Consider the following 27,669-nt stretch of genomic DNA (forward strand, 5'->3'; position numbering starts at 1 on the left):
TACTAAGCGGAGTATCTTTATAGGAAATTGCATTAGGCAAATCTGTTCCAGAGCCTTTTGCTCTATTAAGCGGATTACTCTATTAACCGGTGTTCTATTAAGCGGAGTGCACTGTATCTGTTTTCTAAATAACTTTTTATCCATTTATAAGCTACACCTCTAATGCCATATCTTTCTAGTTTTTTCAATAATATACTGTGATCTATTGTGTCAAAAGCTTTTTTTAGATCTAGGAAAACCCCAACAGTAAATTCTTTGTTGTCTATATTAGTGGCTATTGCTTCCACAAACTCCATAACTGCCATTGAGGTGGTCCGTTTTTCCCTGAAGCCATATTGATTCTCACTTAACAGCGCATGCTTTTGTATAAAACTATCAAGTCTGCGAGAAAATAGTTTTTCTAATATTTTTGAAAATTGTGGTAGTAGTGATATTGGTCTATAATTTGTAAACAGATGTTTTTCTCCACTTTTATAGATTGGAATAACTTTAGCAATTTTCATTTTTGATGGAAAGATACCAGCTTTGAATGACAGGTTGCATATGTGTGTGAAAGGTCGCACTACATATTCTATAATCTGCTTGATTATTGTCATATCAATATTAAAGCAATCAGTTGACTTTTTATTTTTAAAAGTTTTTATAATATTTGATACTTCTTCTTGTTTTACTGCAGTAAGGAACATCGTGGAGGAGTTTTTTTCTACGTATCTATCCACTTCAAACAGGTCTGTTGGATCAGGAATTTGTTTTGCTAGGTTACTGCCGATGTTGACAAAATACTCATTAAATTCAGTTGCTATTTCTGCAGTTTTTTCCAAAATACTATTTTTGCCTTTGATAAAATACTCTGGATAATCCATTTTTTTAGGACTATTTCTGATTACTTGGTTAAGTATTTTCCATATTTCTTGTGTGTTACCTTTATTCTGCTCTAATAGTGCATGATAATGATCTCTTTTACTGGTTCTTATAATATTTACTTATTTATTTTTATAGGTCTTATATTTTTTTTCTGCTTCTTGAGTTCTGAATTTTAAAAACAATTTATATAAATTGTTTTTCTTTTTACATGCGTTTTCTATGCCTTTCGTTATCCATGGCTTACTTGGGTCTTTATGCTTTTTGGAAACTTTAGTTAATGGAAAATGTTTATCATATAAGAAGATTATGGTAGACTGAAATACTTCAAACGCTGTATTTGGGTCTTCGTTTGAGTAGACCTCGGTCCAGTTTTGTTTTTCTAGGTCTTGCTTAAAGGCATCGATGGAACGTTGGGTTCTTAGTCTTATTTCTGTTATACAAGTTGTTGATTTAGCTTTTCTATCGAAATAATTATGAAAAACTGCAAAAACAGGCAGGTGGTCACTTATGTCATTAATGAGAAGTCCACTTTCCATTTTATGATCAATCTTATTTATAAATATGTTATCTATTAATGTGGCCGTGTCAACTGTTATTCTGCTAGGTTTCAGGATTACTGGGAAAAAGCTGTTGCTGTACATAATATTTATGAAGTCAGTTGTTTTTTTGTGTCTATTTGGGTTTAATAAGTCAATGTTAAAGTCACCACATATTATTCGTGTTTTCTTATCGTTGCAGTAACTGAGCATATCTGTTAGTTTTTTATTGAATGTGTCAATACATGTTCCTGGTGTCCTATAGATGCAACTTATGATATTTGATGCCTTTTTATTGTGTATTTCAATGGTTAGACATTCCATTAGATTTTCTATTGTGTTTGTCAATCTCTCAATTTTACTGCATTTAAGTGCTTTGTCGACATATATTGCAACCCCCCCTCCTTTTTTGTTTTCTCTATTAGTTGCAAACATTTCATAACCTTCTATTTCCATTTCAGTTGTTTTATCTTCATCAAGCCAAGTTTCTGATATGGCAATTATTTTAAATTTATTGAATTTAGTCAGGTATTCTTTAATTTTTGTGAAGTTTTTATAGAGACTTCTACTGTTTAAGTGTATTACCGAAAGTGCATTTTCCAATTTTATATTAGTGTTGAATTGTTCATCCGGGTAATAGTCAGAGTTTGTTACCCTTTGTTTGTTGTTGAAGAAGTTATTGTCTGGGTCCAAGTTGTTCTCGGGATCGAATGGCTTATAGTCAATATCTTCAAAGGGTTGGAAGTTCATGTTTTTGGGATGTGAATTTCCCGCTCCCACACGGTCGTCGTTGGTTCCCTCGCTGTCGTCGCTCGCTCTCTCACCGTCATCACTGGGTCCCTCGTGGTCACTGGCTCCCTTGCGGTCGTCGCCGACTCCCTCACGCTCGCCGGCTGGCTGCCTCCCGGCTCTCTCACGCGCGCTGGCTGGTTGTGTCCCGGCTGCCTCAGGCTCACCGTCTCCCGGCTCGCTCGCGGTCACTGGCTCCCCTGCAGTCGTCGCTGGTTTCCTCTTGGTCGTCTCTCGCTCCCTTGCGGTCGTCGTTGGCTCTCTCACGGTGGTCGCAGGCTGGTTGTCTCCAGGCTTCCTCACGGTCGCTGGCTTCCCTGCAGTCGTCGCTGGCTTCCTCGCGGTCATCACTGGCTCCCTCACGGTCGGTCGTTGCTGGCTGCCTCGCGGTCGGTCGGTCTTGAAAAAGTTATTGTCCGGGTCCAAGTTGTTCTCAGGGTCAAACGTCTTGTGGTCAGTAGTGTTGGAGGTCATCAAAAGGTTGGTAGGGTCATCAAAGGATTCGAAGTCCATGTTTTTTGGTATGTGAATTTCCTGCTTCAGTAGGGTCAGAGTTTTTATTGTCGGGTGGTGAAAAATTCTCAGTATGCTGCTTGATGGTGTTGAACTCGAGCCTGTTGTGTTGGAGTACTGGTGCGGGGGTGGACAATAAGTTTATGTCTTAAGTAGGCAGTTTCCCCTCTGTCACGTGCAGCTTTTAATTTTGGGAGGAGCTCTTTTCTTTTTTGTCGTACGGCATCTGTAAAGTCTTCGTTAATGTAGATGTTGGAGCCTTTTAAATATTTTGCATTTTGTAGGATCCTTGATCTGTCCTTGCATCTTAGAAATTTCACCACAACTGGCCTTGGTCGAGGTCTTCCAGGGTCTTGTCTTCCTGTGCGGTGAGCTCTCTCCACCTCAATTTGCCCCTGTATCAGCAGTTTCTCCTTAAGGATTTTTTGAACTTTTTCCTCTGTTTCAGTCCACGTTTCTCCCGGTTTTTCCTCAATTCCATCAATTACTAAGTTGTTTCTTCTTGACTGTCCTTCCAAGTAGTCCACCTTGTCCGTTAATACAAGCATGCCGTCACATACTTTGTAGAATTCCGTTTGCATGTCTTTGGAATGGCCAGTTTGACAGATTAGATTTTTTTTAATGTCGTCTACCTCTTTTTGGGTAAAGTTGATGCTGGTTTTTATTTCTTGGACTTCCCTGGTAAAAGTGTCAAGTCGTGAGTTTGTTGAGTCTATTATCATCTTGACAAATCCTTTGAAAATTTCCTGTTGTTGTTGCAAGAGCGCCGTGAAAAGTTCTTTTTGTTGCTGGAGTAATTCATTTACTTGAGTGAGGGTCAGGGAATCCTCTTCCTGCTTTGTGTCTTGCTTCTGTTTGGGTGGCATTTTGTCGGGTCTGTTAATGTTGGTAATCAGTTTTAATGCATCATTATTTTTTTATTTCATGTAATTTTATATTTCAGTATCGTATGGTTTGACATGGTCAGTCAAAAATGTTTAGTTTAAGGATTTAATTCTAGTTTTAAATTTCAGGTGCACTTTAAATCTTTTGTTACAGATAGTTATTCTTTGTTTTAAGTTGGTCCATATTTCTTTTTTTTTAATTCTCTTACAGGTTAAGAAGAATACAGTGTTATGCAGAGGTGTACTTATAACAATTTTATAGACAAATGACAGTATTTATAGTCGCGCGCGATGTTTTTTTCTACGGGGGAGGGGGGGGGGGGAATTACAGAAAATAATTGAGAAGCACCGGTTTAAACTAAGGTACAATTTCAATTCAAACTTTGTCCAATATATTTTAAGTTTTGAAGTATTTCAGAACAGTTTATATCGAACTTTACTTCAGCGAGGTGCTCAAGATCAAAATATGCATAATGATACACTGACGTATCCCCCCCCCCCTTTTTTGATTTCTCTTAATGAATACAACCTCGTTTTCAATGTGACACATAGAGCTACTTCGCTTCTCAAATTTATTGTCGGTACTTATTAATTTATTTATTTTAGGTGGGCTCTGGGACAGAGGATGACAATGAACAGCCGAGAAGAGGGAGAAGGTGGCTAATAATGGCACCTACTCCTCCAAGTGCACCGAAGCAGTCAGATTCGAAGTTCTTCAGTTGACATTTGATATTCAACATAAAATTGGGAATAATGTAAATGTGTGCATGAACATGTTTTCTACAATTTTCTCTTTAACTCAAGACAGACAATTTCCAGGTGACTCCACTGCCAATACAGTCAGCATATAATTTTTGATGGTTTTTTTTGAGTGCATCCATGGCTTCTGACAGCTTGAAGCAAACAATTAGGTAGGCCAGGGCCACGATTGTGAACCTCCGATGAAAAGCAAGCACAGTGATGGGGCGTCTCACAGGTAAATCACTCAAGCCACATTCAATCCTAAAATATCAAAATGGCACTGAATCTGAGAACGTAAACATTATTTAAATAAGATTTTATTTGTTAAATAAATTAACAAGTACCAAAGATGCTGAAAAGATGAACACCAATAATTGCTTTGAGTACCTTCATTAAGGAGCTGATGATGACCATGTGTCTGCACAATAAATTCTCATAAATACACATTATGCACTGGCCTACCACAAGACTTGAGTCAGAGGTTTTGATTTCAGGCTAGATCTCGAAAGTTGGATTCGTAAAGCATGATTACAAAACATTAAAAGACTGGTGATGGAACATGTCTCTCCCAAGCTGGGACACTTCATCTCAGCTCAAAGTGTGCATGAACAGAAGACTGCAGACAAAAAATTTAAAAAAGCAATTTCAAGCCTACACACATGATTGTCAGCAGTCATGTCATGTGTGAACAATTAAGTTGAAGCATCACAGGACATAGAAACCGAAAGTGCTGAATGGAATACCCATTCATTTGCCATCTCCCATATGCACTGTTTAACTACCCAGGATGTGATTGGTCTATTGACAAACAGCACGCTGATAGACATCATGTCATGAGACAATGAACAGTGCTGTGTCACTTTTGCCTCGAGGAGTTACAGTAAACAGGAAAACAGTGTGAGGCAGAAAGTCCAAAATATGAATCACAAGTAGGTAAGGTTAGCATCAAACAAACACACGTGTAAGCCAGTACCCCTTTTGTGACAGCCAATGATGACAGGTGTCACATCAAAAGGTAAACAGTTGCTATTTACAGCCTTGAGCACAACAGATTGCACTGTTGCCTGCCTTTGATCAGCAAGGTGATGCTCGATTTAAAGACGTGCTTTGTAACTCCAGAGGAGTAGGACAAACTTGATATAGGGCTCTCAAAATTCTCCCAACATTACAGCAAACACCCAGGAGAAAATGTTGTCATATTACAATGGACATTGCTATTTGAAACTTCGAAGCACTTTGTTGAAACGCAAACCTTAAAAGCTTCAACACAACAGATGGTGGTCGCAGGTATCAGCACATGGGCCCCTTCAACACAAGTAACTGTAAAATGGATGATTTGGTGTGCCTCATCTAGAATAAGAAGGTCAAAATATACTGCACCTACAGTACACGCAAAAAAGCTCGGGATATCCAGCTTGTGGGTGAAATTTCAGGATGAACCTAAAAAGCGCTGTCACCTTTACAGGTGAACTTCATTAGTGACTTCTATGAGAGGAACGCTAGCAGAACGATGAAACATAGTGTTTTAAAATGCACACCACTCCATTGGTGCAGATAGGATTCCGTTGGGGGTGGGGGAGGGGGGTCCATTTTGGGTCTGTTCGAGCGAGGACATGCCTGGTCTGGACACACAGGTCCTTTAAGACATCCAAAAGTGCAGAGCATCATTCACACCTCTGCAAAGTGCTATTGAATCCAGACAATGGCAATCGAGAGAAGGACAACTTGGTTGACGTGTTTAACGCCCAACGGAGGTCCCCAAATAAAGGCGTCTGGGATTTGTAAAGGTGAGAGTGAATGCTTTCCACAAAGATGAAACATGAAACAGAGGATCAATTGTGTTGCACGACTCTTTCTGGCTCCTACGGAGACATTGTGAAGGAAGAGCGCAGGGGAGGCCGGTTATTCTTCATCTCCCGCCATCAGGAAGCCCAAGACGAAATCAATTGCTTTCTGACGGTCATGGGACGTCTGTCGGCTCGCCATGCTGGGAGGCGGTCGGATGAGAAGGCTGGCAAAGAGGGTGGCTGGCAAATAGAGGGGTAAAAATATATGGCCAAGCGATTTTGAATAATCATCCGATTCACTTTTATTTCCCCTCAATATTGCGATTTAATGTGTGTTATGTTTCCAAGGTCTACCTTCCATGTACTTTTGAACACAACACAACACATAAACATGTTTATTTTTATTACAACAAACGATAGCAGACTTACTGCACATACATTTTGGGTAAAAAATAAAGCCAATTGACCAACAAGAATGAAACGTTTTTTTCACTCTCAAGTAGGATGTGACCATGGCAAATAAGCCAAATCTTTGTTCCAGCTGGGAAAAACAGCTGCAGCCTATCACCCCAACTTTACGAAAATGTGTCTTACCGATGAGGCTGGCTGTGAGGTTGTTGTTGTTCGCGTGCTTGAGTAGCTCCTTCAGGAAACCCATCAAGTAGCGGAACACATTACGGTGGGCACTGGGCAGCTGTGAGATCAACTGAAAAGAGAGGAGAAAAAAATGTGACACGAAAGTGAAATGTTGCCATCTTCCCTCAGCTATGGAAATCAAAGCTATCTAAAAACAGAGCAAGGAGGACTTTGTTGAGGGTTGATGCGGTCACCTGTTTGCAGAGGCGGCTATCGTGGGCACAGTCCAGACATCGTTGGTGGAGTTCGTAACACACCACTGGCTCCGGCAAGGCCTCTAAGAAGATCAACAGTGCTTCGGCCACCGAGTGGTTGCAACCAGCTTGATGAAAGTGTTAAGGAGGGGGAAAAAAAATTAAAGAGTCTACATTCCAGTGTGTTTTTTTTCTCTTTGCTGTACAGGAGCGATCCAGATTAAATGCCAAATGTTTACAGAAAAACATACCTATGGGGTGTTTACATTGTGGAAACATAATCAGGCAAACACCATGTGGCTCTTTCGAACAAATTACAAATGGTTGGTAAAAAGTTTTACATACAGTACATTTGACAATAAAGTTTATCCAATCCAATATACATGGGTGGAAGGATGGATCCCACTTTCCTCCGTTTTTTTTATATCACGACTGTGAGAGGACGTCAAATAATTTTAAATGGTAAGTTGAAGTGATACGATTATTTTTGCCATTCTTACTGGCGAGGTTAAGGCAAAGATGGTGGTTGAAGGCAAAATATCATAAATCAAAAATCATCATAATGAAATTGTAATAAAAATACAGAATACAATAATTTCCAAATCATGTTCAAGCTATATGTTAATGAATGCGCTACAAAGACGAGATATTTAATGTTAAAACTGATAGACTTTAATGCTTTTAGCAAATAGTCTCTAACTTAGAATTATATGGCTGCAAAATGCAAAACATCACCTTTTGCAGCGTTATACTGCCGAATGGTAGCTGAACTGCAAAAGCCGCACAATGAATTTATCATGCTGCAGAAACTTTCTTTACATTATATTTATGTTACGAGAGTATGAGTGTGTGTATATATATATATATATATACTGTATATATGCGGTATATATATTTTAAGAACGCAAAATACCCTCAAGTGTTATTATTCTTGTAAAAAAAAAACTAACTTTTTTTTTTAGACTGGAATGAATTAATCGCACTTCCATGCCTTTCAATAGGGAAAGATAATTTGAACATTTCGAATTGTGAATGGTCACATGATCTACCTGAAAAATAGCTTTTCTTTGATGGAATTTAATTGTGTTATAATCATTTTTTTTTTCTCTGCTCGGACGAAAGCAATCACAAGGTTCGACCACCTATAAAGGACAGGTTACACTTGTTAATCTGCTTTTTGGCATTGTAATATAGCGCAGAACTGGCTTCAAGAGTGCAGATACGGACGGCATCAGGAATGCTGGTATCCAGACTGTCAATGATGCTCTGTAGTTCCTCCTTTAATCCCGGCGTTTGGAACAGGTCCTCCTAAGAGATGGATGAAACAATCAGCAACAATCAGAGGACGATTACTCAAAAGTCATTTTCACATGTGTACCCCAGTCGAGGTTACAAAATGAGAAGTTCCATTGTGGCCTACTGCAAACGTGTGCTGTCCAACTGTCTTCCAAAATAAGCGAGTGTTCTGTCGACAGTATTAAATTAAGTGTTTTCCTCGAGGCCCACATCTCACCTGATCAGATGCCTTGGTGAACAGATGATTGACCAGAATCCACACTTCCTTGGGGATCTTGAGAGGTTTGTCCTCTGTGCTTGTGCCATCCGCCAACAAGAAGTTCACCTTGGACTTTTCCTGTGTGTGGCAAAAACAACAGTTACACTTGCACACGAGCCTGGGAATTCCCAATCATTGTGCCACAATTCATTTCAATGGTATGAAGATTATTTCTTCTATAGAATGTATCTTTCTATGTATGAATCAGTTTTTGTCACAACGCATCACTTGAGAAGTCATTGGGCAGCTCTTTCCGGTGTGACTATTTTGTGGAAATGTAAGACAGACATGGATATGTCGTTCATTGAGATTAAACATCTCTCAGCTAATCAGAACAGCAACACAGCTTCTTCTCAGAGGATAAAGAATACATGACGCAGAGTACTGTTATTCTCTGTATACGCGTGTTGCCGCACTTGCACTGTTTCGTTTTCAAGCTGTTGCTTAAAGTAGTGGTCGCCGACCTTTTTTGTGCCACGGACCAGTTGAGATAGGTACATAGTGTTTGCGGAAGGGCAACCACTTTTTCCATTGCTTTTAAATTGCCAGTTTTTAAGCACTGGTACTGATGACAAAGATAATCAGATTAATTCAGAATTTTATTAAAAAATATTTTTTAAAATTGATTTCAAACTCTTTTATTCAGTTGTACAACACATGTAGAATAATATAAAATAACACAGTGAACTACTAAGAAATGGACCAATCAGGAATAATAATAATAATGCCTTATAATGTAAAGAATTTTTAAGTTATGATCATATACACTGCGTTAGCATCATTGCTACTTGCAAATGTGACTGATCAAAAGATGGCATGCTTAATTGCTGCTTTCATCCAGTGGCTGCCAGGTAGTTATTAGCGACTAAACTCCTAACGTTTATGTGGGGAGGCTGTGCAAACTCTGCTCGAATTTTCATGCTTTCCATTTTACTACTTGGGTGCTTCATTTTCAAATGACACGTTTCTTGTATTGCCTTGTTTTTGACGACGCAACATGCACAACAGCTTTCTCCTTCACGTTGCTCTCGAGGGGAGGTACTTCTCTTGTCAAAATAGCTTACGGTAATCTTTGGAAGTCATGGCTGCCCTTCAGCTGTATGTTTGGTCATTGTGTAACTATTACTTTCTGTTTACTGCTTTTGCTGTCATTTATTTGTGAATTCTGTTTGTGAATCATTTCCGCCACGTCTGATGGTGCAAATTTGCCCAAAGCTCACAGGTCTGTCTCTGTGCGGCCCAGTCCCAAATGGGCAGAGGCCTAGTGCCGTTCCGTGGACCGGTGGTTGTAAACCACTGGCTAAAAGGGTTGTAGCACCATAACGTAGATGCTACTCAACATTAATATTAATAAGTGAGTGTAAGAAAGCACTGTATAGTTTTAGTGGTATTTTAGTTTGGTTGTGTGCTGCAAGGTCTTTCCAATGTAAAATATGTAACGTGGCTCTATAAAGGTCGCGGCAAATGTAGACCCATCGTTACAGCCTGCTAACTATTGATATATTAGAAGAGTAAGAATTAAGACAACACAAGATAGGAATGCACTGTTCCTACAACTTTTACGTTTGTATTAAAAAGAAAAAAATGTCATCGTGTACTGCATGTCCTGCATTTCAACAAAGATCAGTACTAATATTTTACCTTCTCTGTGAAGGTATCCTCCCCCTGAGAAAGAAGTCAGCCCACAGCCAGAATGCAGAGTTGGAAAGGAATGATCAAGGCAAGGAGAAGTTGATGAAATGAAGCAAAGGAAGAAAGAAGATGGCACCGAGCATCAGAATCAAAAAAGAAAATCGATTGATGGTGGCCGGCATAAATCAATGCATCCACACAAATGCAGGAAAATTGGAAACAAAGGAATTGCAATTAATTAAGGAATGATTGCAGTGCTATTTCAGAGCTCATCCAAAATAGCTAAGTCAGACTTGTCACCTAAACGAGTTCTCTCACTTATTGTTTCCTGTCATTGCTACTTCCTTATTCAACTCAACACATTTCATACTCGTTAAAAATAGACCGAGCATGTGACCGAGCTTACCCAGAGCGAGTGAATAAGCTCTCACATAACAGATGTAGGCTATGTAATTATGTTTCACAATCTTTCAACTAAGCTGTTAGACAAGACTCTTTGTCAATTAATTTCGCATTTCCACTGCACTTTATGTTCTCCTCACCAAGTCGATGAGCTTGGTGATGGGGATCTCCCTGATGGGCTTCTTCATTCTGCACAGAGTCTCCAGTGAGGTGCCGAAGCAGCTCGGCAGGTAGTTGCCGGAGATGGTGATGAAGTAGTCCTTGCCCCGGTCCAGGTGGAGCACCAGGATGTCCTCGATGCAGTCCTCGCCTGAGTTTAGCAGCGTGACGGAGTCTTTACTGACGTAGACCTCCAGGTAGATCTCCAGGTTCTCATCTGCTCACAAGAAAACACTCTTCATGTATTGTCAACAAAAACATAATCTATACCCTAAATTAGGGGTTTCAAACTTGTTTTCATCACAAACAAACAAAAAGAGTTACATTTGTTGGCCAAAGGCTAAGCTGCACTGTATTTGTTTATGGACAAGGTGTGTCGCTACAGGGTGAAGCCATTACACCTTTTGTCCCTTACTTTAAACATGTGTGTGAAAACATTAATCGCCCGAAAATATTCCACGAGTACAGCTGCATTTGGCTATTGTTATCATTTTAATGGGTAGTTTTGAAACGAAGCCAAGGATAATTGCGGCGAGCATTAACATGGTATGCAGGCCTCGACTTTGACACCTGTGCTCTCACTGAAAGAGTGACAGTAAAGTATAACAGAACTACTGGCCACTTGCATATATAACATAAAAGCTAAATTAAAACATTTGCCTGCTCCCAAAACAAGATATTTTGGCTCATTTAGCTACATGAGACTAAAATTATAGCTACAACTCTCAGTAGCGTGCAATGCAGTTACAACCACTTTCTCACGCATGCGCGCACTCTCATGCGCGCGCACATACACACACAAACACAAAAACTTTTAGCCAGCCTGACAATAGTACTGTTGTTAAATGATCAGCCCTCTCTGGCTTCATCTTGTACTTCTAACTGGATATTTTAGGAAACCTCTACATGCAAGAAAATTGAGTACGTAACTTAACTTTTAAATGCGTGTACATTTCGCAAAAAATAAAACTCCAAACCGAGAACATTTAGTGTTGATAATAACACTAATGTACTACAAATACGGTAAGTCATGCCACCAATATCGGTGCCGTGGCTAACGTCAGCTTGATTTCAGTGGCTTTTGTCAGAGACTCCGAAGGTGAGGGGGGTTCGTGAAGTGAGACTACATTCAAATCTTGCTACAAATTCCCCCTTCTAAGAGGTATTTAAAGGTGTGGCCAGACGGATTTAAACTATTACAAATGTAACATGACGATGAAAAGCATTTTAAAATGGAGACAGAATACTGAGGAAATTACTTGGTTCCAAGAATCCCTCGCTGGGCTCTGCACGCAGCCATGACTTGCAATACTGCGAGTCATTGAGTTTGGGGATGAAGGCAAAGTGGCAAGGGACCTGCCCGTCGTTCTTAATGAGCAAGCGCTCCCTCTCGAGCTGCCGGAATTTCACATTCTCAAATGTAAACTGTGGGTGAAAAATGAATGGAAAGAATTACCATCAACTACTATGGGACTGACTAGATCCTGGAAAGAACTGACTAGATCATGGAAAGAACTGAATGAAATGCTCGTATGGTAGGTTAACCACTTGCTGGGTTTTCCCAACAAGGGCAGCAGTGTTGACCCAGTTGTTGAAAAATGAGTTGCAGGGACATCATAAGTAACCTCTAGATACAGTCAATGAGGTACAGCTGTGCCAATTAGATAAAGCCATGTCAAACCAACTATAACTCACTCTTGTTAGTTTGGCATGTTATGTTCATGAGTGCTGGGTGTTGACTGAAGAAATACATTTTTTAAAAAAACAGCTCAAATTAGATTTCGTCAAAGAATAGCCAGCTTGAATCTAAGCTTCTTTGCTAGCGGGTTGAAGGGGTCCAGGCACTTGAAATGAAATTCAACTAGACGCCTCCCACTGGTGGTATTCCAGGTCACTATGAACCCTTAGGTTATACCACGGTTGACCTAGCAGATTGTAAGGCACTTTTTTTGCCCTGAAAATGCTTGCAGGCCCATGAAGAGAAGCTGATGTATGTTGCTGAGCAATCTGACACACTACAATAGCTGCTCATAAAAATAGATGGACTGAGTGATTGACATTGATTGGTGAGGGTGAGAGAAAATGTCTTACCTCTGTTCTGCTCAAAGACACAGAGGGGAGGAAATCGTTCTCCATTCTATCCATGGCGCGTACAATCTCCTCAAATACCTTTTTGTGCCGCTGCTCATTGACCACCTTGACCTGTTGCATCAACACAGGATATCATGAAAAAAACTGAACCCAGTTCACATCTTTTTAATGTTAGTAAACTAGGTTAGCAGTGTGACCAAACACATTATGTTTACACCCCCAATGGAAGATTTTATTGCTTGGCTTTTCGGGTATTATACCACTATGATCCCATTATTATGGCGTATAAATACTGTAACGTATAGGGCAAACTTTACATCCTTATATATTACGCCTTGTCGTGGGGTACGCCCTACATATGGATGGATGTCAGATTTTTATTTGCATATTCCTTCCTGTTCACTTCCAATTTCATCATACTGAAACGAGGACTACTTACTGCTTCTTTGTCTAAGAATAATGGGCAATGTAGTCCGAATAGCCTACTGGTGCAGTTAGCTGAGCGGCTTTGGCTCTGCATTTCCAAATGTTACAATGTAGAATAACATCATTGCGGTCTGTGGGACCAAGAGGGAAGAAGTTAAATTCTTAAATTCAAGTCATGGATGAATTGAGTAAATTGGACTCTTTAGTTTGTTAAATTAGTTGTGTTTTGTTTTTCTTTTTTTCCGGTCGTTGAAATGAGGGAAGAGGTCTTGAGTTGGGTCTTGAGTTTCATTTCTCACCCCTATTTGGAAGATGGAGCTGACTGGTTTGTGGTCGCTAGTTTGCAGCTCCATATGACTGCGATACTTGAGCTGCTTGACATTGTTGCCCCGCCAGAGGATCCTGTCACACCAGGCTGGAACACGGCACTTCCCGCTAGCGGAAAAGAGGGAAAGACTTTCAGGGATTGCAGACCCATACAGACAAGCTGACTTGGTATCTTTGCACCGATTGCAACGGGAAGTGGCTGCTTTGCGGACAAGGTCTCATCAGAAAGGAATAACAACTAAAAATGTGTTGAAGCTGTGCTTGGCATATCCTGAAAAAACATCTGATTTCCTAATTGAAGAAAATAGTGTTTTACCTTGAGTCCCATCTGTCCGTTTTGGAATCGTATTTGTACGTTGGGATGAAGTTGATCTCTCCTTCTATGAAGTCCGTGAAGGCTCGTCTGGTCTGCCGCTGAATGTTTAGCTATGTACCAAGGACAGTTCAAGCACGATGATGATGTAAAAATCCTTGTCATGGGTGATTGTTGGTGTTGACAGATGTCTGACCTGATCAAACTCCTGAAGCTTCTTCAGCTCATTCTGGGCAATGAGATGCTTGACCTCAGAAGCATCGTACATGAAGAGACGATAGTTTAAATCGCCAAACCAGATTACCACACTACAACACACAAAAACCAACCCGGATCAGCCTAGTAGAGGAGTACATATGTGGGAAAACGAGCACAACCTGAAATAAAAATTTATTTGCATGCTATCTGCAAATATTATGTTTGTTAGTATGACTGCATTGGTGACAAAATGTATTTTTAGGAATAAAAAAAAAAACAAAGCTAAATAGTCTAAAATAAGAACCACATGCACTCTGGCTATAAAAGGTTGAGAACGAACTCATGCTTGTGGATACTAAGAGGCGGGTGGTCCAGTAGGTGGAAGGTCATGCGGGCACAAATGTCTTTATAGTCCTGGTTGCGACGCTCAAAATCCTCCACGTGCGCTGCGAGATGCGAGTTTACGATGCAGAAGCTGGTGTTGTGGAACACAAATCTGACTGCCACACCGCCTTTGTTCCCCTGTACGATGCAAAATGGCGATTAGAGCTACACAACAATAACAACAACCATGAAATTTCCAAGTTAGTCCCAACCTACCATTTTCCCCATAATTCCGGTGCCGACATGTTCTGCAGCTACTTCTGTTACATGTTTCTTATGCACCTTATTGACGTAGACCACCAGCATCATCCCGACAAGCCTAATGATTCGAACCTGTCAAAAATATGTCGGTTAATGAAGGACCCATTTTCACGTTTGCTCCTCCACTCACCCTCTTGTACTGCGCTTTTGGGTGTAGGCCTCTCTCAACTGCCTCCACCCACTTTTGCTCCTTGGATGAGTCCATGTAGAAGAATGCTTCAGTGCTCAAGTCCAACTCTTGAAAACTACGAACAAACACATTTTCTGTTTACTCAACAAGAACAAAAAAGTGACACGTACGTGTAGCGTGTGTATGAGAGAGTCAAATTAACAATCAGCACTAACCCCACGGCATACATATCAGGAGGTTCTGCATCACAAGAGAGCCACGACTCAAGGCTGCTATCCGGAGACTGCCCGTTCACATTCCACGTACCACTGAAAAACCTACAGAAACAACAGGGAGCATTTATGTGCACTTACGGGAAAGTGGTAGCAGAAAGAAGCAGTCAGGCTGTTTTGTAAGTAAGAAACTCAAAGTCATAGATAGCCAAGTAGTATCCCAATGGACATCATCTGTGGATTTTTTATGCATTCAATACAAGAGTACATGAATTATAATGTCGCTCAATATTTCAACATGACCACACACACAAGAATGGAAAAGGCCCAGGTGGAGAACTCAAATACAGTTACAAATGTGAGCCTGCTCCAAATTAAAATGTGGCTGCTGTTGTACTCACAAAAAAAATTGGGATGCCATGCACATCTCTAAAAGCTAAAGTTTTACAGGCAAATGCCCATTAAATCGCACAGGTAAGAATTTACCAATAATTTTCAAGAGAAACAAATCTAGAATTGCATTAAAACCACTGTAGAAAGCCCCTCCTGCCCCTTTAATTTGATGTTAGTTTTAATATACAGCAGGTGTATATTTTTTAAATATTTTTTGACAGTTAAGAAGGGTTTTAACATTAGGATTTTGGTCTGTACTGTTAAAAAACATATTCAGCAGGTATATGTATGTTTTCTAAATATTTTTATAGCAGTTAAGAAGGGTTTTAATTAGAGCTGTCAAACGGTTAAAATATTTAATCTAATTAAAAATGCAACTGTCATAATTAACTCAAATGAACTAAAAAATTAATCGTGATTACTCACACATTTTTTATTGTTTCTGAATTTCCTTTTCCTTTTTTTGTCCTATTTTTCCCCCATTTTAATGCTCTCATCAACATGGAATCATTAATCAGTTTTCTATGTGCCAAATGCAAATATTTACTGAAATAACAATTTCGATTTTCAATTTTACATGAACATTTTTCACTTGGTGCAGTTATTCTCACGTAATCTCTCACACAATATTACTGTCCATCAATAACGGTGAAAAAAATATTTTGTCACACAACAGCTGCTTTAACAGCTTTTTTTATGAAATCAAAACAGAGCAATATAACATTATAAAGTGCACATCTAAGGTACACTAGTACTCAGCCTAAAGTGGATTTAAACCATGGTTGCATACTTTGTTATTCTCAAGTTTGCTTTCAACACAGCAGTCTGTTTCTGTATGCTTACTGAAGAATAACGAGACACTGGACACCAGTGTTCATTATGTGCCGCTGTATTCGAAACTGCCGGCCGTACAAACAAGCACACGCTCTTCCCCCGTGCTGCAGGGGCAAACCATTCTGAAAGGAGGGAGGGGGGGGGTTCACTCCCCCTAACACAGTCAGGCTATTTTGATTGTGTTGGTCCTTCTTGCGCGGAAGTCCTTCTACGGTTTTGTGTAGACCTCATTTCGAATGACTACACTTGGTTCAATGACAACACCGGAGATGTTTTACTTTCGCTAGGTCGCTACCACTGTAGCGCACTGTCACTGTCAGACGAACACAGAGAAGCTCCACCCGCTCTATATATATGGACACAGAACACTGTAACCTTCCACACAAAATAGTTCCAAACAAGTAACAATCGCGTCAGTGGCATACATCGTATACCTGTATGATAGAGAGAGAGAGAGAAGAATAGATAACTTTGGTCTTGTCAGTGGAGCAATATGGCAACTATTTAAAAGTAAACTTTCCATTCATAAACTCTAAGTATCCGTTTTCGGTGTCTCGCGCTGCCGTGGCTGGCAAAACAGACATGGGCGTGGACTTCTGCAGCGGGCTTGTTGTTTTGTTTCTGGTGTATTTATAGAGCAACGTAACATCCGCTTGTGAGGTGTGCCGCGTTAATCTCGCGAGAAAAAATTTAATCCCATTAAAATTCATTTAAATTAATGCCAATAAAAACGCGCTAAACTGACAGCTCTAGTTTTAATGTTACATAATATAACCCCTGAAACATCAGGATTTTGATCTTTTTGGTTCATAAACATATGAAGATGGCTTTATTTTAACAGGGAATGGATGAATTGAATTTCCTCTGGGGAATTTCAATCTGCGTCCCAGAAACAATGTGTTTGACCTCAGAGGTTCCACTGCATCCTGAGAATTGTCACATAGAAAGGAAGCATTTCTTACCTAAAGTTCTGGATGTCCACATATTCGTTTTCCTTCTTTCCCAGGCGGTGTTTGATGAGGTATTCTCTCTCTCCGGCCTGGGAGGAGAACATGGCCTGTCTCATGGTGTTTGTGGTTGGACTCTCGCACCAGGACGGAGACCTCTCCGACCGATCGAAGCTCGACCTAAAACCACTTCAGGATATAAAAAAATAAAATCTCAAAATCAAAAGCAATTGAATGATTTTAGCTTCTTTCACAATTTACAATTGTGGGGTGTCTCACTCTGGTCTGGAGATGCCAGCGGAGTTGTCTTTGGCTTGAGAGGAAACGGCTCTCTCTTTCGGGAGCGGGGCTGGAGGCAGCTGATAACTTGGAGTAAAGGAGGCTTTGCGGGGAGGAAGAGGAGGAACAGGAGGAGGATCCCGAGAGGCCACTATCCTGTTCTGGTGGTTCTTTTTTTCTTCAACTTTCAAAGTGTGATTGAAATTGTCCTCAAAACCAAAGTCTGAGGCCAAACACTGGGCTGAATAATCGCATAAATATATATAGAAAGCGTTATTCGATCATTTCAATGAGTAGTTGTTGGCTGTTGTAGTTTATTACCTGCATTCGGATGATGTGTGGTTGAGTTAGTGTTGAAGGCGGGAGGTAATGTGCTAATCAAAGTAGGCGTGTTGACTCCAGAGTCCACATAGTTGGCAGTCTTGTGTCCTCTCTGAGGCGGGGCCGGGACTCGCCCTCCACTTTGAGATATTTGTGGAAGGGGATCCATTGTGCTGCCCTTGGTAGGATTTAATTGAACTGGAGCACAGGAAACAAAATGCGCAAAAGTGAGCCTTCTGTTATCACTTTCAGTCATATTTACGTGTTCTGGAGGCACACCCTTAGAATATTTGTCTTGAGCTTCTACAAAATTCAATATTTAACATCTTGTTTTACTACTATCCTACTCATGTTTGAATGAGAGCAAATAATGGTCAAGGCAAACAGGGTGAGCCATTTAAACGGTCAATAGTCAGAAAGTGTAATATACGGTATATAGTCAGAAGTCTGCTTTCCATGTTGACACTGTGGTGCTACTTTGATAGAGTCGGCGATATTAAAATTGTGTTTACGATTGATGCAGTACATTGCATCATGTTGACATTTTCACAATTCCTCAATGCACCGGTAGTTAAATAAAGCGAGTCAAAGACATGTTTAGAATAATGGAGTGCAATTGTGCATCAGTGCAAACAAAAGAGGAAAAAACAAACCGCAATGAAGGAGGTCCCTCCGCCAAGCTATGCTGATTCATTCATAGGAGGAAATAGACAACTGTCATCATCTGAACTGAGAGCGAGTCATCACATCTTCCTGAATGTTTGTATGCCTCAAAATGTAGCACACTCCAGTTATCAATGCCTGTACATGTATTGAAATGCAATACAAACCCTAACCTCCTGCCTTTAGTGAACCACTACACCATTAGTAATATACTTATTTACTCATTTCTGACATTGATACATTTAAGAACAATCTAGCTATTCATCCATCAATCCAATTTCATGAGGAACTTTTTCTCCAGTTTCGCAACAATTTTTAAATTACTATGAGTGGTTTGGAAAATGTAAAGAAAAAATATATACGATGCTAAAATCCAATAAAGGTTTATAATTATATATCGAAAGGAGTTGAGGATCTTTTTTTTACACTTCCTCGGAGGGTTTATATTAGAACTGAATGGCAGGCCGGATTTACGGATTCAGCGTAAAAGGCCCACGTGGCACCGGTTCAACAGCAGTCCTGATCTGCAGGTTTATATAGTTCAATAGGTTTCCAAGCAGATGCGATGGCATTTTGGAAGCAAGAACAAAAAGAATAATAAATCCACTCATAATTTGTATATATATGTGTGTGAGTTGAGTAAATAATTTGGTTTATTTAAAAAAAACCATCATCCAACTACCGGTACTTCACACACAGCCTAACCTACCTTGGTGTTGAGCGCTTATAACTTGAGTGAGGAAAGTCTGCGTGCGCTCATCATCCTGGAGTTCTAACAAGAGTTCTGGAGCTTTTTCTCCTTTTATTCTTATCTTGAGTCCGGCTAAAAGCAGTTGGGCAACACACACATACACAGAACACCTTTAGAATTACCACAAGAAATGCAGACCGTCAAGAAAACAAAGTGATTCCACAGTCAGCCCATTCAGAATTCTTTCAGAGAGACAGAGAAACTCATGACCCGTGGTTGCTACTAAATAAAGATGTAAATACGCCCCCCACCCAAAAAAATAAATAAGACCACAGTTTAGTCGGGCTGCAATAAATTCCAATCGGCTTGCTTACGTTCCCACAGTTTACTACCTTGGGGTTTTTATGAGCCGAAAAGAGCTTAAAAGTACTCACACACTAGGGAGAAGTCAATGAGAAGAGCCTCCTCACCCTCTGCAGGGACAGAGAAATTAGCTTACATAAAAGTGTTAACATGCGGGTCAAAAGGTCACTTGTGGGTGTAGCCAGTCTAAAAAGGTAAACATATTCCTAGAGTGTCTTGATTTTCAGATTTGGCCTACAAAACACAACGTGATTCTTACACTCGACTCACATTAACTCAATCATCAACCACTCAGTCGTGTCAAGGTAAAACAACAAAGCCACGTACCTTTTACAATTTCAAATTTTCCATTAATGGGTATGGAGAGCTGGGCCACTGGACGAGCCACAACAGCGTCAGGGGTTGCCAGCACACCGAGTCTGCATGGCAACACAACGGACTCCCGCTTAAAGGCCAGCTTCATCGTTTGCATGAGTTATGAACATTCAAATTCTATTGTAGATTATGTATACACAGCCTCTACGATGCATTCTCATTCCCTTCTAACGGCACAGAAAAATTGGTGAATCAGAAGTAGATTACTGTTTAGAATGGGCTGGACAATAAAGTTATCCAAACAAAGGGACAAATGAAATGATCATGCACACATGCATGGATGTCTTATGTTGTGATTTATGGACCAAATCCTTTGATCAATATATAAAGTAGGCAAGGGTCATAATTATCCCCTCAAAGGCATCTTAAGTTTGTCCGTCGTGACATGACAACTGCATTACACGTACTCCTGTTTAAGTTCAGTTTATTTTTGAGGCTCTACTTCCTGGTTCTATTATCTTGCTATTGTTTTGAGCACTGCTGGACTGTGGACATGCTAATAAATGCTTATCAGAATAAGCAAGATAACTGCCTTGGACATTCAAAAGGTATTACTTTACCTTACAATATTTCTGCAAAGATTAGCCCTAACCATTAATCACATGATATGTTGTTCTTGTCAATAAATAAATGCCTCACTTCTAATAGAAGATTTGACTACAAATAAGGTGGTGCGCTACAAGACAGCTTTTTACTGCCGTCTGACACTAACAAGCGAAGACATGTCGATAAAACACACTGCCTGCACAGCTGATGTGGCATCTCTAAAGCTGATGTCTACAGTGGAATTTCTAAGAGAAAATGTGGCTATATGCAGTATGTAACATTCTGGGGCAAAAAGATCCAAGTAACTTTGGGCGAGAGGCACTATACAGTCTAGATTGGTCCCCAGCCAAATCACCCTCCTCACTCACATTTACACCTAGAGATTATTTTGACTCCTCAATAACCTGAACATGCATGTATTTGGCATGACTGTTGAGACTGAAACCCTGAACCTCAGAAATGCGAGGCGGGTGAACTAACCACCAGCACACTATGCTGCCGTATGCCAAATGGGCAAAATTTGTGTGAGGGCAACTGAATCTTGCTCGTTGAGTCACAAAACCAAATCAAACAAATGAGACTTTCAATCAGTGTTTTAAACTATATGCACTGTACTATACTCTTATAGTAGTAGTATATATAAGTAAGTATATATAAACTATATACTCTTGTGTCATTGTGTATTTTTAGTACGCCTCATACAATCACAGGTACAGTGAGAATGAAGGCCCCAACAGATCTGTTTCTGCCTTGCTGGAACTGCCTCCAACAAGTTAGCTGACCATGAAGCTTTGTGTTCCCATGTGAGTTTCATTACAGAGCTCAGGAATTCCAGATAATGAGAGGAGGTAGCTGGTAGCCGCCACGAACTAATCGTTTTGTGGCTCACACTAGGAGACAACCTGCTAGCTTCTGCACACAGGGCAGCAGTGCGAATGCACAACCACTTAACTCAAGAAGCTCAACAATCAGGTTGTCATGCTAAAGGTGAAAGACTATCACAGCTGAGTTATGGTGAAGTAAGTGGACAATATTAAAACAAAAAGACCCCGGTGGTGTCCATACACTTTTCACCACTGTTGAGACAGCATTTCATTGTCGTGGTAGTTTGAGAAGATTACCAGTAGTCATAACTGAGCATTAGGTTCTGTCAAGCGACCCGTGTTTCGCACTGTTACTGCTTTTATTTATGGGAATTTTCTATATCCTGTTTTGTTTCCATTCCCATTTGCCTGGACTCTTAAGAGAGCCTACTACCACTAGTTTGAATGAGCTTCCACTCCACTTTCAATGGCTTTATTGAACAAACGGCAGAACCCCCCCCCCCCCACACACACACACACACACATAGCCAATCTGCATGAGTGTGCCTAAGACTTAGCCAGTTACTGTAACATGCAGCATCTTGCTAACCTGGATGCACCACAGCCAACTCTACAATGTCATTTGCTGACTCGCACATCACTCGCAAAGGGACAGGCCACAGCTTTTAAAGCAGAGGTACGGAACTCCAGTTCCTCGAGAGCCATATCCACTCTACCCATTTTAGATCTGTTTCTACTTCAACACTCCCGATTCAAGTGACCCGCTCATCAGCAAGCTCTGTCGAAGCCTGAAACGATCTTGATCAATTGAACCAGGTGTGTTGGAGTACAGAGATATGAAACAGGAAGGATAGGGCACTTAAAGAACCGGATTTCCCTACCCCTTTTTAAAAGCCAAACAGACTTAAAAGTCAGAAAATACACTGTTGTGTGGAACGCGATGATGGTGGTCGCAAAGGGACAACAATAACTATATTTAACACTGTTTGCTAAAAAAAAAATCAATTTTTATCAAATAACTTAGTCGTTTAATCAGAATCATCATTAAATATGTAGAACACACAAGGAATTTGTCTCCGGTAGTATAGGCTATACTAATTTTGCAATAACAAGCAAGTACGTTCAAAAAAGTCAATGACAATACAATAGCATTGTCTGCTTGCTGGTCAGGCAGCATCTCAGCCCGGGGCAGAAAGAGACTGGAGCGACTGGTCAGGAAGGCCAGTTCTGTCCTGGGCTGCTCCCTTGACACTCTGGAGGAGGTGGGCAACAGAAGGATGCTAACTAAGCTAAAAGCAATGATGGCCAGTCCCTCCCACCCCCTCCAGCCCGCCCTGACAGCACTTGGTAGGTCCTTCAGCCAGAGACAGTTACACCCGCGCTGCAAGAAGGAGAGATACCGATGCTCGTTCCTACCGACTGCTGTCAGGCTGCTGAATAAAAATAACAAATGATGTGATGTGTGTGATGTGAAAAACAATTGTAAATAGCACTGCGATTTATCAATTTTGTATTATATTGCACTTAATTGAACAGTGTTTGTTTTTTCTTCTTTCTACCTACATTCTTGCTGCGGGAGGCTGTAAATTTCCCCAGTGTGGGACAAATAAAGGATATCTTAAGCATCAAAGTATTCAGAGTATACTTGCGGGCTGCTACAACTCTGTCAAGTTACGGTAAATGACGTACTCCTCTTCTAATTGCGGTGTCAGTGGATAGATCAAAGCATTCTATCTGATTTAATAAGTCATTTGCAGTTTCACCGTGCAAGCAGGCCTGTGTGTACATAGACGTGCACAGATTCTTTGAGAAACTCACCTTCCAACTCAACTTTCTTTATAGACCACAGTTGTAGTTACAGTTGACTACCACAACTGTAACAAAGCGCTGGACAGAAAAAGTGAACATAAATAAAAAAAGAAAGCCTTCATTGTCACCGCATGATGCAGCAAAATGGAGGTTATGAAAACATAAGCATATACGACTATGAGAATGAGATACGTTCCCATGGCTCGAGTGTCTCAATCCCGTGACCGTAGCGTCATGGCGCAAACGGCTGTGCCTCGCTCACCGAGGGCCGAGCGGGGAGACAGACACCCACAGAGAGAGAAAGAAAAAGAGAAAGAGAGAAAAAGACAAGAACTTGAACCGTCGACTGTCGTTGCCATGTTGAAATTGACTAGCAGAACGCACAAAGTTTCCATCACCTTTGTAGTACCAACTCACTGGTAAACATGTTCAAAGTTAAAAGCCACATCTCTGAACATAACGGCAGGCACATTACAAAGTTGGCTGGGGCAGCAATTCCACACACAGACACTTTCACTTTGAACGACTGAAAATACCTTTTACACGTTACATCACATGTAACATCACACGTAAGAATGAGGTTATTTTTTCCCCCTGGTTGGCATCCCAGTAGCTTCATTTAGGACTGTCGAACATATTCCAAGTATGAATGCGAGTGTGAATGGTTGTTAGTAGACATGTGCCCCGTGATTGACTTGTGACCAGTCAAGGGTGTACCCCGCCTCTCACCCAACACACCCGCCATGAGGACAAGCGTTACAGAAATAAAAATCGAACAGTCAACAATAAAAGTGTGTGTGCTTTAACGTCATTTGTTCATCAACATATTCTAATCTTTAAGGTACTTACACAAACTGTCCACCTCGTTCAATTAGTGAGAGAAGCCTGGGCTCCTTTTGACCAGCCCTCAGTTCCAGACCTCTTACAGTGTAACCAGCACAATCAAGGAATTATTGACTTTGAACATGGAAAAAAAACTATCTGGAGATAAGCTGGGTACTTTCCTTATTTTTGTGCATTTTAAAAGAAACCATGTCTTTTAGGTTGGGAATGCAGTGTTGATGTGATGTGTCACAAGACAACTTCTGCAAAATGAATGAGGGATGTAGATGCAATCAGTGACACTGGAAGACCATAAATGAGTAAATAAATTGGTTAGTGAGAGATAATCCAAAACACTAAAGCATGGCATGTGTATTATTAAAAATACAAGGAGATTTCTTAACACCAGGGCTCTCATTCAAAACAATGTAAAAGAAAATACAAAGAGTCCACTTCAGTTTTTTTGGTCCAACACATTGGAAATTGAGGCCAAGTGCTCACCCACAATGTGAATGTCGAGAGTGCAAGTGAGTGAGCAAGTGAGAATGAGTACTACAGGTGAGCTACATGACACTCACTTGGCTACGCCATTAAATGGCACAAATCCCAAATGTACCACAGTGTGTGTAACTTACTAACTTAAGTACACTTCAAGAATTCAGTTCATTTGTTTTCATGTTCTTTAAAGGTTTTATATTTATCTTTTACAGTTAGTGCTACATCTCAAAAATGTCATTACAGTAAATATTTGAAGGGGAACCCCCCCCCCCTCTCCTGCCTCAAAAATATAAAATGAGAAAATATTAAGTACTGCGGTATCTGAGAGTGACCACAAACTGTTATGCTTCATCGCGAACTAGTTAATTGCGCTACTTGGTTATAATTACAGCAACCATGCGCATCAAAAACGCTTTCCGGAGCATAAATATTTCAACAGTCAAAAAGAAGAGTAAGAACAGTCAGCACTGAATTACACAAACTTGTTCATTGCGAACCTGGGATGTCCTAATCACATAGTTTTGCAACGAAGTCCGAGTCACTTGATTATGAGGTTCTGCTGATACAGAGTCCCGATCCAATACTTCTGCAATGCAAAGAAGAAAAATAAAACCACAACCAAATCGTCTTGTTTTCATTTGAAAAAAATCTGAGCCTGATTCCTCTATATATACGACTGTAAATTAGCATTTTTTGCAAATCAGGGAACATACTAAAACATTTTATTCCGAACTTTACAAATTCAGAAAATGTAAATCTCCGATCTTTTTTCAGCCAACGCCGATGAACCGACAATAACGCAATGTGCTCGGATTTTTTATTATTTCGATCGGGACAACCCTATTGCGAACCGTTTGTAACCTCGTTAAATTACTGTAAATAAAACAATTAAACCTCATAAATATAAAACAATCCAATATAAATGTTCAAGTACGGTGAAAACTGAGCGTGCCGACGTATTCTCATGAAGTTCGTAAAGCTCCTAACCACAAACGTCCTAAATAAACTGTATCCAGCGGTCACGTCATTTTAAAAAAGCACAGGTTTGCGTTCAGTCGACAAATTTCTGCACCAATGTCACATACCAATTAACTTTTTTTAAATTAGGTTTTATTAGTAAACGAACAATAAGCCCAAGCGGACTCGTGCGTAATCAAATCGCGTTTTGTCATTGTTTTGATTGACAGCCCCCTGGTGGAAGAAATGACAAAGACAAGCGATAAATAAATCACTTTAGTATTGTATGAATAGCAATTCTTACGTTGTTGAAGTATTCTAATGATAACTGTACATGGCCAGAGGGTACATGCTATGTTAGCCAGCAAGCTATCTCAGCAATGATTCAATTAAAGGATTTTTTTAAAGGATATTGCCAAGCACTCCTCGCTGCCAATCCCCAAAGAGAAATCCATTCTTATCAAACAGAGACAAATTGTACCCCGGGGTTGCGAGGTGGCTACACGTCGACTCCGTCCATGCGTCCGGGAGGGAGAAAGTTAAATCCCCGCCCGGTGCGGCGGAGATGGCGGTGGCGGCCTTCCGGGTGACAGCAGCTCGGTGGTTGGTCGCCGATGTATCCGAGAAATGGCTTCGGACAGTCAACAGATCTTCGAAATCGAATTGGGCCGTTTCGTTGGACAACAATAAGATTCCCGGCTTCTGTTTTCTTGTCACACACCACAGCTCGTATTTGACGCCAGATGTTGAAGCAAGTTGGATTTCTGGAGAGAGTTGAGGAATGGACTCTACTGCTGCCGTTTCTTCCTCCCTCGCTCGCTGCTCGGCCTCATATCGCACTTGAAGCGCAGATTGCGCCCCCTTCGTTCAGGAGGCTAAATTTTTCTTCTTCGTTTGTACTTCTGTTAGTTTAAAGGCTACATGGCGTTTAATGCCCCCCCCCCCCTATGATAAAGTGCCCCAACCACCTGTAAAATTACAGTCCTTTCCAAAACATTTGGAATGGCAAGGTCAATTATTTTGATTTGGTTGTTTACTGAACACATTTGGGTTTCAGATCAAAAGATGAACAAGTTCGACATTCTAGGTTTGATTTCATGTTTGTTTTGAGCCAGGCACTTTTGTGAGCAAAAGTATAACAATTATTAAATTTAATAACATTTAATATTAGCTGGCATTACCCTTAATTGCAATTGTAAATTACCAGACAAAATGTTTCGTAGGCTTCAAAATTCATTATGCCGCTACCATCATGAGTTACATTGTCAATAAAGACCAATGAACCTGTTTCAGCCATGCAAGCCATGACATTCCCTCCACCATATTTTACATATGAGCTTGTTGTTTAGGATGAGAAGTAGATGCCTTCTTTCTCCATTCTTTGCCCTATCCATCACCAATATTTCACCCGTACTGAACCTTCCTCTGCCATGTGCATCCTAACTGTAGCAATGACTGAAATTCGGTTAGCATGAATGTCTTGCAATCCTGGAGGTAAACTAACTGCCTTAAAAGGTGACGCCAGAGCCAAGGGGCAACGAGACTCCATAGTTACAGAGAATGTGCTGATATTTACAACGGGTACGTAAGCCATCCCTCTGATAACATTTACAAATTATGATGACACCAACAGCCCCAGAGGCATATGAAACACATGCTCCAAAGGCTCAGCGAGAGTAGCCCCAAAAGAGCTCGCTACAGCAGAGCATGTGGCTGCAACACATTTGCTAGTTCCAGGGGGAATAACGACTGGTCTCCGACCCCGAACCTTTGCTACAACATTGCTATTTCAACTCAGGGCCTCGGCATGTTGGCACCGCTGAAAAGCAGTTAATCAGAGAGTAAGGACTCCCAAACAGGAAGCTAAATCAAACAAATCCAGGCCATACTGGTGAGAAAGTTGCTCATACTGTAGTACGTTTTTATGACATTCATGCCAAGAACACAATATGTTGGGAGTGGGGCTAACATGTTCTGTGGGGTCCTTTACTACCAAAATTCCTCTCTGGGATTAAACTGCCACACACTTCGACATCAGGCTCAAGATAACCACGGTGCTGAATAAAAATAACAACAATAATAATAATAATAATAATTAAATGATGTGAAAGACAATTGTAAATAGCACTGCGATTTATCCATTTTGTGTTTATATTGCACTTAATTGAACGGTGTTTGTTGTTTTTTTTCTTCTTTCTTCTTTCTACCTACATTCTTGCTGAAGGTATAACTACCCCATTATCCGGTCTCAATGCTAACCAATGACATGACTATAATTTATCCTGATTCTGTTGTTTTTTTGTTTTCCTTTCT

General features: G+C 40.5%; 1 protein-coding gene across 6 annotated transcripts; it reads right to left on the reverse strand.

The window, feature by feature from the left end:
• Positions 1-4,626: 4,626 nt before the first annotated feature.
• On the reverse strand, positions 4,627-26,223 carry ocrl (OCRL inositol polyphosphate-5-phosphatase). Of its 6 annotated transcripts, none has more exons than XM_052073491.1 (23): positions 25,769-26,197; positions 23,929-24,007; positions 19,853-19,944; positions 19,597-19,635; positions 19,181-19,294; positions 17,809-18,006; positions 17,488-17,671; positions 17,224-17,397; positions 15,038-15,139; positions 14,823-14,937; positions 14,648-14,764; positions 14,388-14,569; positions 14,046-14,157; positions 13,853-13,962; positions 13,509-13,644; positions 12,784-12,894; positions 11,952-12,117; positions 10,674-10,909; positions 8,458-8,577; positions 8,168-8,252; positions 6,945-7,072; positions 6,709-6,820; positions 4,627-6,354 (listed from the first exon to the last, which is right to left on the reverse strand). In XM_052073491.1, the coding sequence occupies exons 1-23, from the start codon at positions 25,809-25,811 to the stop codon at positions 6,230-6,232; spliced, it is 2,880 nt and encodes a 959-aa protein (XP_051929451.1). In that variant the 5' UTR covers positions 25,812-26,197; the 3' UTR covers positions 4,627-6,229. The 6 variants fall into 6 exon arrangements, with proteins under 6 accessions (XP_051929451.1, XP_051929440.1, XP_051929434.1 ...); XM_052073480.1 differs by having other exon boundaries at positions 17,488-17,710; XM_052073474.1 differs by having other exon boundaries at positions 17,488-17,728.
• Between the last annotated feature and the right edge of the window lie 1,446 nt (positions 26,224-27,669).

The sequence above is a fragment of the Hippocampus zosterae genome, chromosome 1 (assembly GCF_025434085.1).
Source record: "Hippocampus zosterae strain Florida chromosome 1, ASM2543408v3, whole genome shotgun sequence".
Taxonomy (NCBI): domain Eukaryota; kingdom Metazoa; phylum Chordata; class Actinopteri; order Syngnathiformes; family Syngnathidae; genus Hippocampus; species Hippocampus zosterae.